The sequence below is a fragment of the Mesoplodon mirus genome (genome assembly GCF_964341445.2).
Source record: "Mesoplodon mirus genome assembly, chromosome: 3".
In the NCBI taxonomy this organism is placed as follows: Eukaryota; Metazoa; Chordata; class Mammalia; order Artiodactyla; family Ziphiidae; genus Mesoplodon; species Mesoplodon mirus.
This window is the reverse complement of record NC_138978.1, coordinates 112,603,757-112,622,163: the sequence shown is the minus strand read 5'-3', so window position 1 is coordinate 112,622,163 and position 18,407 is coordinate 112,603,757. Positions and strand designations below refer to the sequence as shown.

The following is an 18,407-nucleotide window of genomic DNA, read 5'->3' as shown; positions in this document are numbered from 1 at the left end:
AAGCTTTGTTGTTTGAAATTGCAGGGTGCTGCGAGACTTATTGCAAATCCCTGATGTCTCCCTGTCTGCCCTCAATTCTCCTATTTTTGGTAATAATGCAAACAGTCATTTTAGAAAACTTTGCTTTGTTCATTTTACTGAGCCTCTTCCAGCACCATGTGCCTGAAGCAATAGCAGCCAGCCACAGCCAAGGTCCTAGGGCATAAACTCAGACTTCATCTTTCTCAAATGCTGCTACTTGAAATTTGCATAAACGTTGAAAAGAAAATTAAAGGGGCCCTCTATGCCTCCTCTTCACGTATTTTAGGAACCCCAGCCATTCAAGGCATTAAAATGTCTTTTGAGTCATCAGTGGATGTAAAAGCACAAACAGATGCCATCCTGCAGACAGGGGGAGCAGGATATGAAAAAAATCATGTGAGCTGGACAACAGAGGCTTATTTGAAGAGGCTACAAAGCAACAAGTAATGCCAATTTAAAACGATTACATGTTAATGCAACAAGTGAAACACATTTGAAGGCTGCTCAGATTACACCGGCTGGGGTGCAGACTTAATTACTCATGTTAGAGATTCCTAAAACAAAGGGAGGCTTTTAAACCAGTGATATGTAGCTGGCATGATACTGAAAAGCCCTGGAAAACCTAGGTAAATGCCTAGAGGAAGTTTTAAGGACAGTTCCATTAAGTCTGGATATCTTGGGCCTGTCCCTAAATGGGCAAATTCCTTAGGCACTGGAACTGGTAAAAATCAATGACAGTTTATTCTGTTGTTTGCAGTATTTATATACAAATGAGGCTGATAAACTTTACTAGAACCTTGTCTGGACTGAGTTATACTTAGTGCTAAACAACAAATGTTTGTGTTGTATTTCTTAAAGGTTCTTTCTGGAGTGATTCTGAAATTGATATTGAGAGGGTCTGCTAAAGGTATACAGTAAAAACAATTTTTGTTTTACTCCTATTTATCTTAGAGTCATTTGGGTATGTCATTTTCTGTCTGTCCCTATTCCTAACTTCCCTAGATTGTGTGCACCATGAGAATAGGAATTGTTTGCTTTGTCCCTGTTTGATTTTCATGCAGTGCTTAGTAGAGGGCCATACTCCGAGTAGTCGTTCAACAAGTAGTAAAAGCACCATATTAAAACTGAATGACATTTTTGCTCATATATAGTGTTATTTTACCTTTCATGAATCACTTCTCCCTATGTTGCAGTGCTATACCTTTTTTTTTTTTTTTGAACAGTGAGTGACTGTTTTTTTGTAGTAGTTCAGGATATCTTTTACTAGACCTTTATTGGTGGCAACTGGGAAGAATTTATTCCATTTATTGATATGTCCTAAATTGCTTAGGGCTCTTCTATTTTTCCAGATTTCTCAGTTTGTTAAACTGGGATTTGACTGATATAACAAGTTCCTCTAAAGCCACCATTTATCATGGAATCAATTACAAAGAATTTAAGTACCTACTATGTGAGCAGTCCTTTTTTGAGCTCTTACTATGTGTCAGGCATTTGTTCTAGGCTCTTTAAATGTATTAATTTAGTTCATTCTTGCCAGGGCTCTGAGAGAGATTATTTTGTACAAGAAGAAATGAAAGTACAAAGAGGATACACAGATAGACAGTAAATGGTGGGGCTGGAATTCCAACTGAGATCCTGATTTCAGCATTTATGCTTGCAATCACTAAACTATATTGCCTCAAATATACAGAAGAGAAGAAATGGTTTCTATCATCTAGGAACTTAAAAGTGTAAAAGCCGAGGGAGTTAGGAGACAGTACAGAATTAAATGCTAAATTGTGAGTTATGAGTGTTACAAGGGTAGGGGTTGGCCTGTGAGGACAGAACCGTCCAGGGGAAGCTTTGTGGGCCAGGCAGAAGGTGAGCTGGGCCTGGGAGGAAGGAGCAGAATTTAGATAGTAAAGGGGAAGTGGCAATCAGAGGAAGCTGAGATACTAGTGGAGGCAAGGAACTGAGTTCACAGTGGTCCGTGCAAGCAAGAGGCTGCGTTACAAAGCGGTTCGAAGTGAAATGCTGGGCGCATAATGTAGGCTGCGATCTTGAAGGCCAGGGTGAGGGCTTCGACTGGAAGAAGGAAGGAATGACTCGTCCCTGGAAGAAAAGGTGCCAAGCTTGGCTCTGTACCTACCGAAGGTACTGCATCCACCTCTCAACTGGTTCTTCTGAAGCCAAGCTGAGAACAAGTTCTGAAAACTGAGTAAGAACTGAAAGCCACTGCAGATTAGCGAGTGGTGGACTGACACTTGTAACATTGTCTTTTTGGGAGGTTAGATGGGATTAGAATAAAATCCTTACCATTTGCGGGGGAGCTGAGAAAATGAGTGGCTTCGGCCTAGTCTAAAGTGGGGTGACTTGCATAAGCTTATATAAGAAAGGAAGAAAAGCCTTCACACACTGGAACATTTAACAGTCTTGACTTTTTTCAAACACAGATCTGGTTGTGTTGCTTTCCTTGCTTAGAGCAGCCCAGTAGTTCATGCTCACCCTTAGCGTAGAAGCTGTAATCTAACCCCTGCCTGCTTTCTTTGCTGTTTCCTATTACCCTCCCCATTGTTTAATAATTTCTAGCCATACAGACATGGAATACCAGTCTCATTCCATCTCCAGGCCTTTACGCTTGCTGTTTCCTCTGCTTGGGATCACTGTTTCCCCGTATCTTCATTATTCTTATTCATTTAAGTCTTAGCTCAAAGGAAACCACCTGAGAGAGGCCTTTCCTAGTCACTTTATCTAAAGTAGGTCCCTACACCTCCAGCCTTCCTGATTACGTTGTATCCCATAACTGGGTTCTGTTTCCAATAGAATCTATCACTTACCACTGTGAGATAATAAATAAATTTACTTATTCATTATCTGTCTTTCCCTAGTAGAAATAAGGTTCATGAGGACAGGGGCTTTATTCTGTTAACCATGGTTTCCCTGACATCAGGGCCTGCACCTCACGTAGTAGATGCTCTGTAAGTACTTTTTTTTTTTTAAATGAATTTGGCTGCTCCCTGAGGCTTGTGGGATCTTAGTTCCCCGACCAGGGGTTGAACCCGTGCCCTCGGCAGTGAAAGTGTGGAGTCCTAACCCCTGGACCTCCAGGGAATTCCGTCTGTAAGTATGTTTCTGAGTATTGGAAGACTAGTCCCCAAATATGCAGTACAGAAAATGTGTGAAAATTGGAAATATTCTAGATATTGTGTCACATTGCCAAGTGATGGAGTGATGAAATTGGAATCCACTGCTTCTTTTTGTTTTTGCCCTTTTTGGGGGCAGGGGGCGCGTACATATATGAGATTGATATTCATCAGCCAGCATTTATTGAGTAACCTCTGTAGCTTAAGATGAAAATTCGGGAAAAAGTCACTCCTTTTTTGAGCGACCGGTTTCTCTGAGTCTATTAAAACATCAGTTTAATGTCTAACTGATATGATGGAACATTTCACTTTTTACTTTACAAATATAAAGCTGCCTTTAATTTTATTGTTAAATTTAAGTGTTTTACGTTGGGAAAAAAGTAAATTGAATTTTGAAATGAGATCTTTCCCAGCCTCACTGTCATGGTTTTTAGTTATCAAAGTTTTAACTTCTATATTTATGACAAATAATTACAGTATTCATTCAGAAATAACCTCTGAGCAAAGTTGTGAGTCTCAAATTTTACTTTTTTGTTGTTTTTGTTATTCATCCAGGCAATACATTGTCATCTAGATCATCCAAGCCTTCTGGTGGATTATATAGTCTTAGGGGATTCCTTAAAGTGGACCACCATGCCTTAGTACAGGTGTTGTGTCCAAGTGTGGCTCCTCAGAGTAGCAGCATCAGCATCACCTGGGAACTTGTTAGGCATGCACATTCCCAGGCCCCCTTTAGACTGACTCACTCAGAAACTGGGGGGTGGAGTCCAGCAATCTGTGTTTTAACAAGCCCTCCAGATGATTCTGATACTAAAGTTTGAGAACCGTGGCTTAGTAAATGTTAAAGGTTCAAGGTAGCATGATCCTACGGATCAGCCAAATGGCATTAATTATTAGCCTTGTGAGCCTACCTCCTTTTTGGTCCCTGAATTTGATTGGTTCACTAAGGCTACGCTGTGAAGTTATTTTCTAGATTGATTGCCACATGTTGACTTTAGGTTGTTTGTATTTCTCTGCACCTGTCACTGTAATGATTTGCTGGGATGCTTAATAGGAACAGACTGTGATTTTTTTTTTTTTTTTTTTTTTTTTTTTGCACCCATGGCTTTCTGAGTCATGGGTGGCTGGCTTCTTTTGTCCTTCTGGATAGATTTCTCTAGGTACCAGGCATGCCATTCATCTACTTTTAATGAGCGAGTTGTCACTGTTGGATCACAGGGGATCCTTCAGCAGCATTTAGTTTACCCCAGTTTGGTTTACAGGTTGGGAAATTGAGCCCCCATGAGGTTGTGTTTTTCTTGCAGTAGTGCAGCTAGTTTGTGGTAGAGCCAGGGTTTCAGGACTCCTGACTCCCTCACTGCCCCAGGATTCCTGCAGGGGGAGGCCAGAGCTGTGGCTTGCTCTGGGCTGCAGGGGGAGGCCAGAGCTGTGGCTTGCTCTGGGCCTGCGGGACATTCCTCTCCTATTTAAAGAAAAAAGCAAATAGAAAAAAAGTCAGGAAGTTCTCATTGAAACTAATAAAAGTGTCTAAAGAGAATAAAAAAATCAGTTTGAGAACTTTGGTATGGAGGAAATAACCTGACATTGACTGTTTTAATTATAGTTGTTGCATTGGGCTTATCAGTGTGGGAAGAGGGAGCATTTGAGCCCTACAGGGAAGTGGGATATGGACAACGAGATGACCCTCTTCCTGAATATGCCTGCTCAGGCCGCAGCCTAGTGACTGCTTGTGTGATACCAATAGCTGTCATGGAGACGGGGCTGGACTCAGTAAGGCCCAGCAGTGTCACAGCTAGTGTGGAGGAATGCCCCAGGAGGAGACCTCTTAACCTTCTTGGCCTTCACTTTCCAATACGTGGGTATAGTAATACCTATTTTGCCCATCTTGAGAAGAAAAATGTCAGATGGTGGGAAGCGGGGTATTACTGTAGTTAAGAGCACAGACTCTCTCATGAGATCCAGACTCCCTACGTTCAAATTCTGGTTCTTTCACTCACTGTTGTGACAGTAGGCGGGTCACTTATCCTTTCTGTGGGATGGGTTTAATGAAATTAACTACTTCATAGGGTTGTTGGGAAGACTGAAGTAGTCTGTGTAAAGGGCTTAGAACAATACCTGGTATTTAGTAAGTGCTATGTGTTAGCTGCTATTGTTATCACTAGTTTTTAAAAATATTATTACCTTAAGAGCTGAGATTTTTGTAAACATATTCTCAAAGGGTTTCATCACTTGATAACAGTACTGGGCAAATAGAAGGCTCTTATGCAGTAATTGTTAATGGAGGAGCTTTTCTAACATCCAGCTTGTGCCTGGGCCCCGCTGTGAGAAGAAGCTGGTTTTGATGCCCCGGAAGGGCAGACCTAGAGCCTCTGATATCGCAGTTTATTCATAGAGTGGTACGCACAGAGGAAACTCAAAAGTGGAGACTTCTCGGTTTTGCTTTCAGGTATTTATACTTGAACCATCCTAGGAGATGAAGATCTTAATAATCTTCTAGAAAAAGTTCATGGACTTCAATTTTGATTTTTATTGTTTGACAAAGTTTCTTTCTGTCTTGCAATTCCACTTGTTATTAGTATTCTTGATAAGCATTTTGGTGATGAAAATTCCAACTCTAAAAGCTAAACAATCAAGGTACTGTAATTATCCAGCAAACGAGCCTTTGGGTGGCCTTCCTCCTCTTCTGGCTGAAATCAATGAAAGTTTCTACTATTGCTGTTTATTTCTGGGTAGTCTGCTTTTGGGAGGGATTAGGATGATGAAGTACCTTTTTATTAAAGGGACTAGGGTTCAAGAATTTGCGAATTATTGTTTTATTTATATATATAAAATTAACTTCTCATTTTCTTCGCTTTAATCCCTCCCCTCCTCCTCTACAATCTCTATTTGTAGTCTACTCCCCATCTTTGTGTGAGCCCCTTAAAGTTAGAGATTATGTTTTATTCATTTCTCTATGAATTCCATTTCCCCTTTTTCCTCTGGATCCTACTGTAGTGTCTGGTACACACAAGGCTCTCAAATACAGTTTGTTGAACGAATATTATTGATGTTTCTGATTATTTCTTGAAATGGCCTGTTTTGAAACTTCACCTGAGGCTTAAGTAATTCATTAATATCATGGTGACCTAGTATCTACCCAGGTCTTCCTAGATATTCATTGATGAATCCTTACATTGCTCATCTGAAGTATCCAAATCCCAAGATGCTCATGGCATATCATGGATAGTATAGCTTTAATTTTCTTAGTATCATTGGGAAATAGGGATGTAACAGCCAGAGAGATAGAGGCACAGAGAATTAAGAGTATCATTCAGGACCACAGAACAGTTAATCGTGGGAAGAGACTTTTGGGATGAGCTTCTGTACTTCTGTGACCGCAGGAGCCAAAAGATAAAAAGATGATTAAAACTCTAAAGGGAAACCTAAATCAAATTAGATATGGGAATGAATGTTGACCTGGATTGGATGATGTTTCTCTGATGTCTGAGGGTTATGACTAGTGACTTATTTCTAATGTGTATTTGTTTTTGTTTTTAGCATTGCAATGTCGGGACGGCTATGAGCCCTGTGTAAATGAAGGAATATGTGTTACCTACCACAATGGTACAGGGTACTGCAAGTAAGTTTTTCTCTGTTTTTTTTCCTTCTTTATGTATTTTATTTTTCCTCAATAGGAAATTGGACAAGATTTGGTAATACTACTCTATTTTTAATACTTCTGTGAAATGTTACTGGTTCTCTAACTTTTCTGATGTAGTTTTTGTGGGGGATGAGGATGTGGATGTCAGATAAATGGTTAATAAGAACTTACTGTCTTATCTTTTTCATCATGAAAAAGACTTTCAGTGAGTAGCTAGTTAAATATAGTGAGTGCATTCTTTTACATTTTTCAGTTTAAGGCAAAGCCTCAGAATCGCTTCTCAACGTGTTAGCTGTGATCTTGTTTTTAAGTCAAACCAAATAGATGTTAATTTTAATTCTGCCTACTGTAAGTAAATACTACAGCCATGTGAAACTTTTTTATCTAATATAAAAAATCAGTTCTGAAAGAGAGACTGAGAGAAGATGCACATATGCTTGTAGGGATGGGGTGGGGAGCAGGGGCTGTGGCTGAACGTCATTATATAGGTTTAAAAGAATAAGGATGAGGAGTAGATAGGACTAGGGGGTTTAGGCTAGTCCTCAGGAGCATTTCTTTTCTTTCTCTCTGATCATCCTCTAGTGTAGCCATACTTTTTGTTTGAGGAAACGTGTGAGGTAATCTCATAAAATCTCTAGGTTGCCTATGGATAATTTTTTTCCCTCTTCAACCTCAATTGAAAATATTTGATAGGAACATGTTTCCATTCTATTTCTTTAATGGAAAATAAGATTTGGTAATATGACATTTATCTTCTTTAACACTTTTATGGGATATATTTGTTCTTTGCTTTGGTAGAAGTATTTGCTTGCTAAGCATTAAAAAAAATAATTAATTTATTTATTTTGGGCTGCATTGGGTCTTCGTTGCTGTGCACAGGCTTTCTCTAGTTGCGGCGAGCGGGGGCTACTCTTCGTTGTGGTGCGGGGGCTTCTCTTGTGGAGCACAGGCTCTAGGCACGTGGGCTTCAGTAGTTGTGGTGCGTGGACTCAGTAGTTGTGGCTCGCGGGCTCTAGAGCGCAGGCTCAGTAGTTGTGGCGCACAGGCTTAGTTGCTCCACGGCATGTGGGATCTTCCCGGACACAGGGCTCAAACCTGTGTCCCCTGCATGGGCAGGCATATTCTTAACCACTGTGCCACCAGGGAAGTCCTTGATAAGCATTTGAAGTGAGTTTATCCAACATGGGTTTGTTTCTTTTCTGGATATTTAACTGAAAAACATAATTATAATAATGACATTTTTCCAATCAATTCTACTCTGACAACAGGATCTAAGTTCTTTAATGTTATGAACAAGAATTTTCCAAGTCAGAAAAAATCTTCTTCACCAAAGTGAAAATATTTTAAGCTGTGATGACAGTAAAGCTTAACAATAGGTTGTTTGGATTGGAATAAATATAACACTGGAAGTGAAATTTTTTATGTAACTGATTATGGGCTGTTCACTTAGTTTTTCTAGCTGGGAAAAAAATCCAGCCGAAAACATGTGATATAGTCTCCTCTAAGAATGGAAACACAACGGGAGATAATAAGGAAAGGAACTTAGTACCTTAGAATTGGCCACTGAAATCTTGTTAATCTCTTTTTGGCATCTGGTGTCTTAGTTACTTGCTTTATTCTATTATTTATCTCTCTCGTGGTAGTTAATCCATTATACTATGATCATTTGTCGATGTGTTGGTTTCTCCCACTAGAGTGTGAAGTCCTGGTCTTGTGTGCTTTTGCACAGTTAATGCCTAGTACAGCGCCTGGTATGTAGCTAGCGCTCAACGATGTGTTTCTTGAACCAAAAGTGCTCAGTAGATATCATTCACATGTCTTTAAATCTGTTTGTCTTAAATAAGTAGAAACTGGTCCTTTCCTCTGAGAATTTTGTTGGCTTCATGTAGCATTCAGGATGGTAGTACTATACAGAGAGGCAATTTAGTTCTATTTAGAGATAATTCAACTTGGTGACTTATGTAGGGAGAATTTCAAATACGTTCTAAGTGTTGGCCTACATATTTGTGGTCTGACATGGGGAAAGAGGGCTGTAGAGGAGACCAGTCTCTGAGCACTTACCAGGAATCGACACTAAGGGTCATTTCGGGGAGAAAACAGATGTGTGAGCTGTTAGTCTCAGACTCTGCAGCCAAGGTGAGAGAGACAAAGATGACCCTAGTTTTTGGAAGAAGCATTGCTAGGAAACAGGGAACCCACTTTGTGATTGACAAAAATGGAGCTGCCTGAATTCTGTCCCTGGATACTTGTTAATTATTGATGGGGTGGGTTGCTTATGGATATAGTTCTGGATTTAGTCCTGGACATCCCTTAGATGTCTTCCAACCCTGTTGTGAGGGAAACAAGCTTCTAGAGAAAGGGAGAGTAAGGGAATAAAATGGGCAAGGCCATCTTTTCGGGAGACCGATGTGAACAACAAAACTTGTAAAAAGAGAATGTTTCTCTACTTCAATAAAAGTAATGTTAGCATCTTCAGGAGTATCAATGTCAACGTAAGTGGACACAGGAAAAGCAAGAACAATATCAGGGAAGCCAAATCAGTCGTCCTACAGTTCCATGCCAGCCAACCTCCACAAAACGTTAAGAAAAATTTAAGTAAAAATAACATTTATTTAGCAGACCTTTCAGTATATCTTCACCAGCTTTGCTTTTTTTCCCTGGGGAAAGAAGTTACTCCAGCTTGCTCAGTAAATACTGTTTTCACAAAATGGTAATAAATATTAGAACACTTAGAAGGTTTATAAAAATTACATCAGATATGCAGGACATATGATTGTCTTTTTATTCGTGAGATTGCTTAGTGGATTAGGAAAAGAAAGCTGAGGCCAAATTTTTTTACTGGGGTGGGTGGGTAGGAGTTAATGGAAAATGTTTTAAAGTAGAATGTATCTGACTGTCTCTTTAAAGAGCATAATGTTATTGATTCAGCTAAATTATAATGGTTGTTTATGGAAGTTATAGAAATCCTTGATAAGATCATATTGACAGATGAGGATAAGTACTTTTAAAGGTTAGTTTTGTACACAGCTCAACTGTTTTTTCTAACTGTTAAGAGTCTAAGTACTCTATCAGTCTGTGATTAGATTGGGAGCCAGACAAGGAGAAACGGTGTAATCTTGCATAAAACTCAATTCTTGCTCCTAAATAGTTGTTGTCATATCTTAATAAAGCCCTCCCACTACAGAGAGATAAGGCATTTCATTCTCTCGCTTGTCCTACTGGGAGATGTAAATATATAATTAAATTTGGCTGTCATTAATCACTTTCAAGTTGTTTTCTCAGGCTTTCAGATATAAACCATTCCAAATCCCACTTTGATTAAAAATCGTGGGCAACTCAAGTTCACTAGAATGTTGCGGGTGGGTGAGGTTATGATTTGTAAAATTCACAAAATGTGTATTTTTAAGGACGCATTTATCATAGTTATTTAAAGTCCTTGTTTGCCAGTTCTTTAACATCTGGGTTGTCTTTGGATGTGTTTCCATAAACAGCTCTTTAACTCGACTGTGGGTACAGTTTCCCTTTACTTCATGTTTATGGTAGTTTTTATTGTTTTCTGGACATTGTGAGTGATGCATTTTAAACTTTATCTTCTGTTAAAGAATGTTACTGGAAGATCACCTTGATGCTATTTGGGCTGTGCTATGGGGGGTCTGTTTTGCTTTTAGTCTGGTGGTGCGTTTTGGTCTAGACTTGGGCTCTAGGTATAATCCTTACTCCTGAGGTATGACCCCTCAGTGGGTTCAGTGGAAAGCGTGAGGTTTTTACCATATTCTGGGGTGTATCCCAAGCCCCTCTAATTTGGTAGGATTTAAAGTAAAACCTCTGACTCCCCAGAACCATGCTCAGCTTTTCAGCCTTCCAGCTCTTGCTTTCCACTGTGTTCCTAAATATCATCTTGTGGTGGAGTTATATTACATATTTTAGGGCTACCTCCTCTGTGGTTCTGTTTTTTCCAGGATTTCTCAAATTTCAGCTGCTTTGACAATTCTAGACACCTTTGACTCTTTAGCTCAGTAAGACTTGCATTCTCTGCTTGCTTTCTGTTTCTCTTGTGCTTCATGAACTGGGGAATACCTTCAGGGAAAAAGGTGTATAAATGCATGTTTCATATACGTAGTTTGTTTTTTCCTTCGAGGCTCATATCCCTTCTAATTTCTGCCCGCTTTGATTGCTCTCTGGTACCTTTAATATTTTGTTTGGAGTTTATAATTATTATGAACGGGTGAGTTGATCTAAGTTACTCTGCCATTACTTTTAATGGTAAGAATTATAATATTAAAGGAGTCTTTCAAAGTTTTCTACGTACCACTTAGGAGGTAACTAGCACAATATTTGTTAAACAATGGAAAGTCACCATGAGCTATATAGGCTCCTGTGGATGGGTGATTGCATTTGAGAATCTCTACTTTTTGCCAAAGTATCTAACTAGAAACTACATTTTAAAGTAAATTATTATAAATAGAAAATGTTATAAAATATAACTGTGTCACATTTTACCTAAAATTTATCTATTAGCTATAAGAAACGTTAAACTTTAACAACTAACAATTTTCCTTGCCAGGATTAGAGAGTAGTGTTGGTGGTCCAGGCCTCCAAAAGCCATCCAAGAAAACTGGAGCCATTGCCTTCTTTGCCCTCTTGATAAGTTTCTTTAGAGTTGCGAGAGAATAGAGATACTCAGAATCTTCCAGAGCCTTGCTTATAGTAGAGGATGCATTATCAATGTTTGTGTTGTGGCCATACTGCCCTAGAAAGGCATTTTCAAAAGTCATGACTGACTCAGCATTTTCCCCTTTCACTCACCTTGTTGGTGAGTGCTGTTCAGGGGCAGTATCAGATCAAAGAAATGCACTGGGAAAAATATCAACTGTTAAATCACATCCTCTTTTTCTGCTGAAACTGGTTCTGCCAGCAAGGTTCCTTCAGTTGAGATAAATAATACTTTAAGGCAATAGTTCAAAAATCAAAATTAATGCAGAAATTATGATTAAAAATATCCAAATTTTTTAAAAAGATAAAATCAGTACTGCTGATTTTTTTCTTTTGTGCTAGGCTCCCGTATGGTTCAGTCTGGCACTGGTGAGTGGATTAAGACATCTGGAAGAGCCCTGCTTGGTGACATGGAGAGGACAGGTTTCTATGCCAGATAGACTTGAATTTGAGCCCTAAATCCTGTCAGTAATTGGATCTTTGGCAAGCTGAGGAATATTATGCTAGCTAATATTTATTAAGCACTTATTACATACTAGGCTGTGTGCTCAACTAAGCTCTTTACAGGTATTATTTTAGTCCTCATGTAAGGTAGAGAGTCTTGATATCCCTGTTTTACCAATGAGTGTATGGAAACTCAGAGAGGTTAAATAATTTGCCCAAGATTATGTAACTCTTGAGTATCTGACCTGAGATGTGCTCTTTGAAAATGTGCTTTTGCTCTGAGTCTCAGTTTGCTTATTAGTAAAATGGGACAAAATTACCTATTTTAAAGTGGTATTTCAAACAGGACCTTCTGAAAAGGAAGTGTGGAACATTTGAAAGTATATAAAAGGTAGCTTTTCAGATCAGGATTATGATTAAAATTCTATATATAGTTCCTGATTTTAAAGTAGAGACATAGGTAGACCTGGGCAGCTCATAATACTATATAATACTAGAGTATTGAACTTGCTTGTAGCTACATGAGTGTACATGAGCCAGGCTTGGCTAATGCTGCGATTCTGAGAAGTGGCCTTGCACTTGAAAGTTCAGTGCAATTAATGCAGATGAAATATAAGAAGAGAGCAGTGAAGGTGGGGGTAGAGGATATTGTGTACTAAAATGCTTTTTAGTAGAGAAAACTAAACTTAAAAACTTGAAACGTCTCCCTTCTTTTTCCTAATGGAAGATGAGCAAGTCCAGGCAGATTTTATGCACCTGTGAAACTGAGACAGGTTAAATTCTACAACTTCTGATAAATGGTGCTGCCAGCACAGAAGTCACAGGTTGTTAAACATAGTGCCTTATACTTGTATTGCGAGTTATAGATGTATAGATAGATGTATGCCCTGTGAGGCTTTCCTTGTTTAGGACTTGGGGTCTGGACCCTTTAACAGTACTAAGCCATTCTTCTTATTAACACTTATGTCCTTGAAAACGCCTTTAACAAATATATTGTGTCCCTGAGGAATTTTTCATAAAGGAAGTCTTGATGAATAGCTTCTTATCAGTATATAACAACAGAATTCTCATGTTCTTTTCAGCTGATTTTTATTCTTTAGGTTGGAAACTTTATAAACTTCAGTGTTAGGTAGAGAAGTAGGAGAAGGTGGTTCTTAGGCTCTGCCTGTATCCTTTTGCCTGTCTTGGGTCATTGCCAGTAAGTTAAATCAACTAATTTTGGCCTGCAAACCTGGCATGAATAGATAGGAGTTTAGCTAGGCTTCTTTCAACACCCTCCCCAGGTTAACCATAATCCTAAGTGAAATTTCGTTCTCATTGTTCCATTGTGGCATGTCAGCACCATTAATTTTGTATAGTAATTCCTTTATCCCCTTTTTTCTTGTGACTAAGCAGGATGAGAAACATTTCTCTTTCTCGATCTGGAGTAATTAATTAAATCCTTCATTTAAAATTTGGCTATCTGTCTTTCATCAAGGCTAGCAAGATTGAATATAAAGGGGTTGAAGAAGTCAGAATGTGATAAAAATGTAATTATCTAAAAATTTCCAAGTGCTTTTTTCTCTGTTAAGCTAGCATAAATGTGTGGGCGTGATGGGGGTTTTCATTAAGTCCTCTTCTCAGCATCCTGTTGCTAGGAATTTTGTGGGTAGAAATGAAGTTTAGCGTTTCTTCCACCCCATCATGTGAGAGTGTGTGTGTGTGTGTGTGTGTTTTGTGTTCTGTTTGAGTGTGTTTGTGTGTGTTATGTGAGTGTTTTGTTTTCATATTTGTCTTAGTTGTGTTTTATTTTACATCTCGATGTAAGGTAATTTACAGTTTGTCTGGGGCTTCCCAAAGTTTTCTATATCCTATTTATCCATCATCAATAATCTTCACTAGCACTTCATCCTCTGTGTCCAAAAATGTATTACTGACTCTTACACTGATGCCTTCAGCCTTCCCTTATTAATGCAGTTATCTTCTGTTTAAAATGTTCTTCTCCTAAACAATCTCCTACTTGGACGTTTATGAAAAGGCCTTTATGAAAAGAAAGTGAAAGCAAAGACTAATAAAGGCATTATTTAAGTAACAGGTGGTATTACTCAGGAAACACATCCAAATGGAACATTATATCCATTTCTTTTCTTCATATAAGTATGAGGAGAAGGTAGGTGTTAATAAGAAAAGAGCGTGATTAGACCTTATGTAGAATAGTAGCATTTAGGGTACTTGAGTCTGTATAGATTCAGTAACTTTCCTGCAGTTACTATATGTATAGTCCTGTATCCTGAACTCTGAAAGTAAGACTCTGAGGCACTTTAGGATCCTCACTCTTTGTCTCGGTCTGCACAGACCAGGTGGCTTAACCAACAGACATTTATTTTCACAGTTCTGGAGGCTGGGAAGTCCAAGATCAAGGATCTGGCTTACTTGGTTCCCTGTGAGGACCTGCTTCCTGCTTTGTAGATGGCCACCTCCTCACTATATCCTCACATGGTAGGGAAAGAAAGCTCTGGTCCCTTGTCTCCTTTTAAGGGCACTAATTCCATCATGAGGACCCCACCTTCATGATTTCATCTACCTAATTTTTTCCCAAAGACCTCAGCTCCAAATGTCATCATACTGGGGATGTTGGTTTCAACATAAGAATTTTGAGGGGGCACACTCAGCCCATAGCACTCTTCAAAGGAAAGTTTACTATTCATCAAACTGCTGTTTATTGAGCTGGCTACTATGATTGAGCACTGTGCTGGGTGTTGTGAACAGACATAAAGGCCGAGAGGAGGCCTGTGCTGTCTGACTTTCTTATTCACAAGTACCTGTACTGGGAGTGTCTGCTAATAAATGTTGTGTTTTTCCTGAGTAAGACATGGTGGCAGTCCTCTGATGTCTTGCCAGCTTGTTGGTGAGATGAGGCATATATGTGTGTGCGTGTGTGTGTGTGTGTACACACACACACACACACACACACATACAGTCTGTTACTGCCCAATGGAGCAGCACAGATGATAAGAACTATGGAGATTCAGACAAGGGAATGACTACTATGGGACAGAAGACTACAATCGGGATTTTTTTGTGGTTCACTTAGAATCTGAGAATACTGACTGTGTCTTAGGAGATGGATAGGTAGAAGGCTGGAAGTAGAGAGACTGAGGGGACTAGAGAGCTATTATTAACTGGAATAATTGTTACCAATGTCTTCATCATTTTTTTCCTTAATGACATAGTTTTAAAACTTTTCTACATCTTGGGTGTTCCCTTCTGTCTATATTTCAGTTTGTGTGAGGTTTTACTAAACTGGTATGTGGATTAATCTGTTTCACAGTGTTAGATAGCTGATTTCAAAAATCATTCCTTTAGCACATGCTGGCTTGAATGCTTGAAGATAGACTGTCTAGAGTTAGGGGTGAGTGGGGAGACTGGGGACAAGAAGAGAGGGCAGCTGGGAGCAGTCATCTGTCCTCCCCTCCCCTTTTTGGCCTTGACTGTTGAGTCTTGTGCTGCTTCCAGAGCAGAGTGACCAGGTTGGCTTGTGGACACCATTTACAGGGAAACTCAGAATTCAAGAATCTCTGAGGCAAGAAAAACAATGGGTTGGGATAGGAGGAGTGATGGAAAAACAGAGACACCAGGAAAAGGATCGGTCTTCATGTAAGGCATAGCGCATTGTTATAGCTGAGAATTTAGGTGTTCCCACCTCAGATCTCTTCTGTCCAGCATATCATTGGCCTGATCCAGTTCAGTTCAGGGATCCAGAGTAAGCAAGCATCTGTTAGCCACATCTCTGGTTACCCCAAATTAGCTCATGTCCTTTACTGCTTGTTTCCTCTGATTATATAGTACATATCCAAACCCTCAATTATCCAGAATAAACCAGGGATGCCTATTCTATGTGGAAAACATTTGACAGTGGTTATGATTTTTTACCTTGACCATGGTAGTGCCTTAGCCATTTAACCACCTGTCCCTTTAAAATTTTGAAATGCTGGGGTTCTTATTGTGTAAGCCAGAGACATCTCCTTGGGTAGTTATTTTACTGGGTAACTTGCCCCTTCTGAAACCTCACTCAGCCTGAAAAGTACCTTGGGAGCCTCTTTGGCTTTAATTTTTCTTAGTCCCATTTGTATATAATATTTTTGATGTCTGATTTTCTGTCTCATGTTGTTAAAACTCATGGCCTTGAATTTCTGCGTCACTCTTAAAAAAGTGGACAGAGCTTGATGACTAATGAAAAGTTGACTCATTTCCTTCCGGCAAAGGTTGACACTGACAGTCAGAGTTTATAATTAGTCTTCAGAGAAGCATACTCTCTAATTATCGGATATCACCTATTCTTTCCTAAATTTTATAAGAATTAATGAGAACATCTTGAGCTGGGGAAATGAGTAAGACAGGTACTTATGCTGTGTTGAGAGGATATATAAAAATTGTATCTGGAAAAAGGTCCTACATGAATTTAATTAAGTGATTGATTCCCTGCAAGTTTAAATTTGGTGCATCTCTTCCCAGACACACACATAGGTCATTTTTAGTCTTGTGAAATTTTTCGGTAGACCTGATTCCATAAAGGGACTGCAATGTCTACCACCATTCTGTGCTGAAGAAAACAGGCTCTCATGTTGGCCAGATGTCTTGGGGAAGATGGTAAGGACTTTCCCTTTTAGGCTCAGGGTTCCTTGTTATTCTCCATATCTTGTTTAAATACATCACTCTTACTCTTTTGCTTATTCTTTGCTTCCTTATGCTTCCTGTGAGGGGTTAGCTGAAAGTGTGAGTTGTACAACAGTTCATTTACACAAGTATGTATTGAACTCTCTGTGCACTTAGAAGGATGATAGTTGGGCAGTGTGAAGGATATAAAAGAAGAGACACAGGCCAATTCTTGCCCCAGGGAGCCCCTGCTTGGAGTGGGTTGATGGTTGAGACATACACAACCACTGACCCCAAGCATTACCATCAGCAAGCATCATTACATTCTCGGGCAATATTGCTGACGGAATTCAACAGCCAAAATTGTAGAGTCATCATACTTAGGAGGTGGAAGGGATTTTGTTGAGCACCTTTCCCACTCATCTTGTTTTATATGTGAGGCTTAATATAGCCAAGTGACTTATCCTGTATTACATAACTGATTAGAATGTAGAGTGGGACTAAAAGCTGTTTATCAGTCCCCATTAGGCGACCTAAAGATTCAGTGCTATTTCTTTTCATTTTTGGTACCAACCCTCAAGGAACAGGGTGAATATATAGGGAGAAGGGGAGGAGAGAAGGAGAGAGGAAAGCAGAATTAAAAACAAACAATTTAGGGCTTCTATGAGGCAGTTTGAAAGACCAAGAATTTTAACTCTAGCTATACATTTTATTTTTTAACATTCTATGAAACAAAAACAATGTGGAAATTCTTTTGCATTCCTTCTAAAGGAGGTCTTTAATCCTCCTAAGGGATATTAATATCCAAGGGGGTTGTAGAACATACCTAATGGAATCATACAATTTTAGAGTTAAAGGGAATATTAGAGATTGTTTGGCCTAGCATCTTGTTTTAGTACATGAGGAGGCTGAGGCTCAGAGAAGTAAAGTGGCCAGTTCAAGGTTCACATCTGGTGGAAGAGCCAGGGCTGATCTAGAGGAAAGGTGTGTGGGGAGCCACTCAATCAAAAGCTCTGAGAACATGCTAAAGTCTTGGGTGAGAGTTTTTGTAAAACAATATACTAGTTATCTTTTTATTCTTTTTTTAAAATAAATTTATTTACTTATTTATTTATTTATGTCTGCGTTGAGTCTTTGTTGCTGTACGCGGGCTTCTCATGGCAGTGGCTTCTCTTGTTGCGGAGCACGGGCTTCAGGCGTGTGGGCTTGGCTTCGTAGTTGTGGCTCTCGGGCTCTAGAGTGCAGGCTCAGTAGTTGTGGCACATGGGCTTAGTTATTCCATGGCACGTGGGATTTTCCCAGACCAGGGCTCAAACCTGTGTCCCCTGCATTGGCAGGGGGATTCCCAACCACTGCACCACCAGGGAAACCCAATATATTTTTATTCTTATTCAGATAAAAAACAAACTCATAACTACATAGCTATCTATCTATCTGTCTATCTATCCATCCATCCATCCTTAGGTATGCTGTAAGTACATCTCACCTACCAGTAGACATGGGTTTTTTAAGCAGAATGGTGCAGGAGAATGTAGCCACATCAGGCATGGCTTTGCCTTGACTCAGTTTAGTAAGTGAAGTGCCTCTCAGGATGAATTTATCTTCACTTTGTGTGAACTTGAGTGCATACTTTCAGGATTCTTGCTTGATATTCAGTTTCTTTGGTTTGGAAGGCCACAAATCATTGTAATATCTCAGATTTTTTTGACCCTTTGGGCCATGGTCCCATCTTTTAAAGGAAGTAGCGGCCCATCTTTTTTTTTTTTTTTTTTTTTGCGGTACGCGGGCCTCTCACTGTTGTGGCCTCTCCCATTGCGGAGCACAGGCTCCGG

At 39.5% G+C, this 18,407-nt stretch overlaps 1 protein-coding gene across 2 annotated transcripts in view; it reads left to right on the top strand.

Annotated features, from left to right (window-relative positions):
• Positions 1 to 18,407, top strand: part of NOTCH2 (notch receptor 2) — a 191,339-nt gene that overhangs the window by 45,317 nt on the left and 127,615 nt on the right. For both annotated transcript variants that reach the window (XM_082615947.1, XM_082615948.1), the window contains exon 2: positions 6,681 to 6,762. In XM_082615947.1, the coding sequence (XP_082472073.1) occupies positions 6,681 to 6,762 (82 nt within the window). The remainder of the gene's footprint in view (positions 1 to 6,680; positions 6,763 to 18,407) is intronic.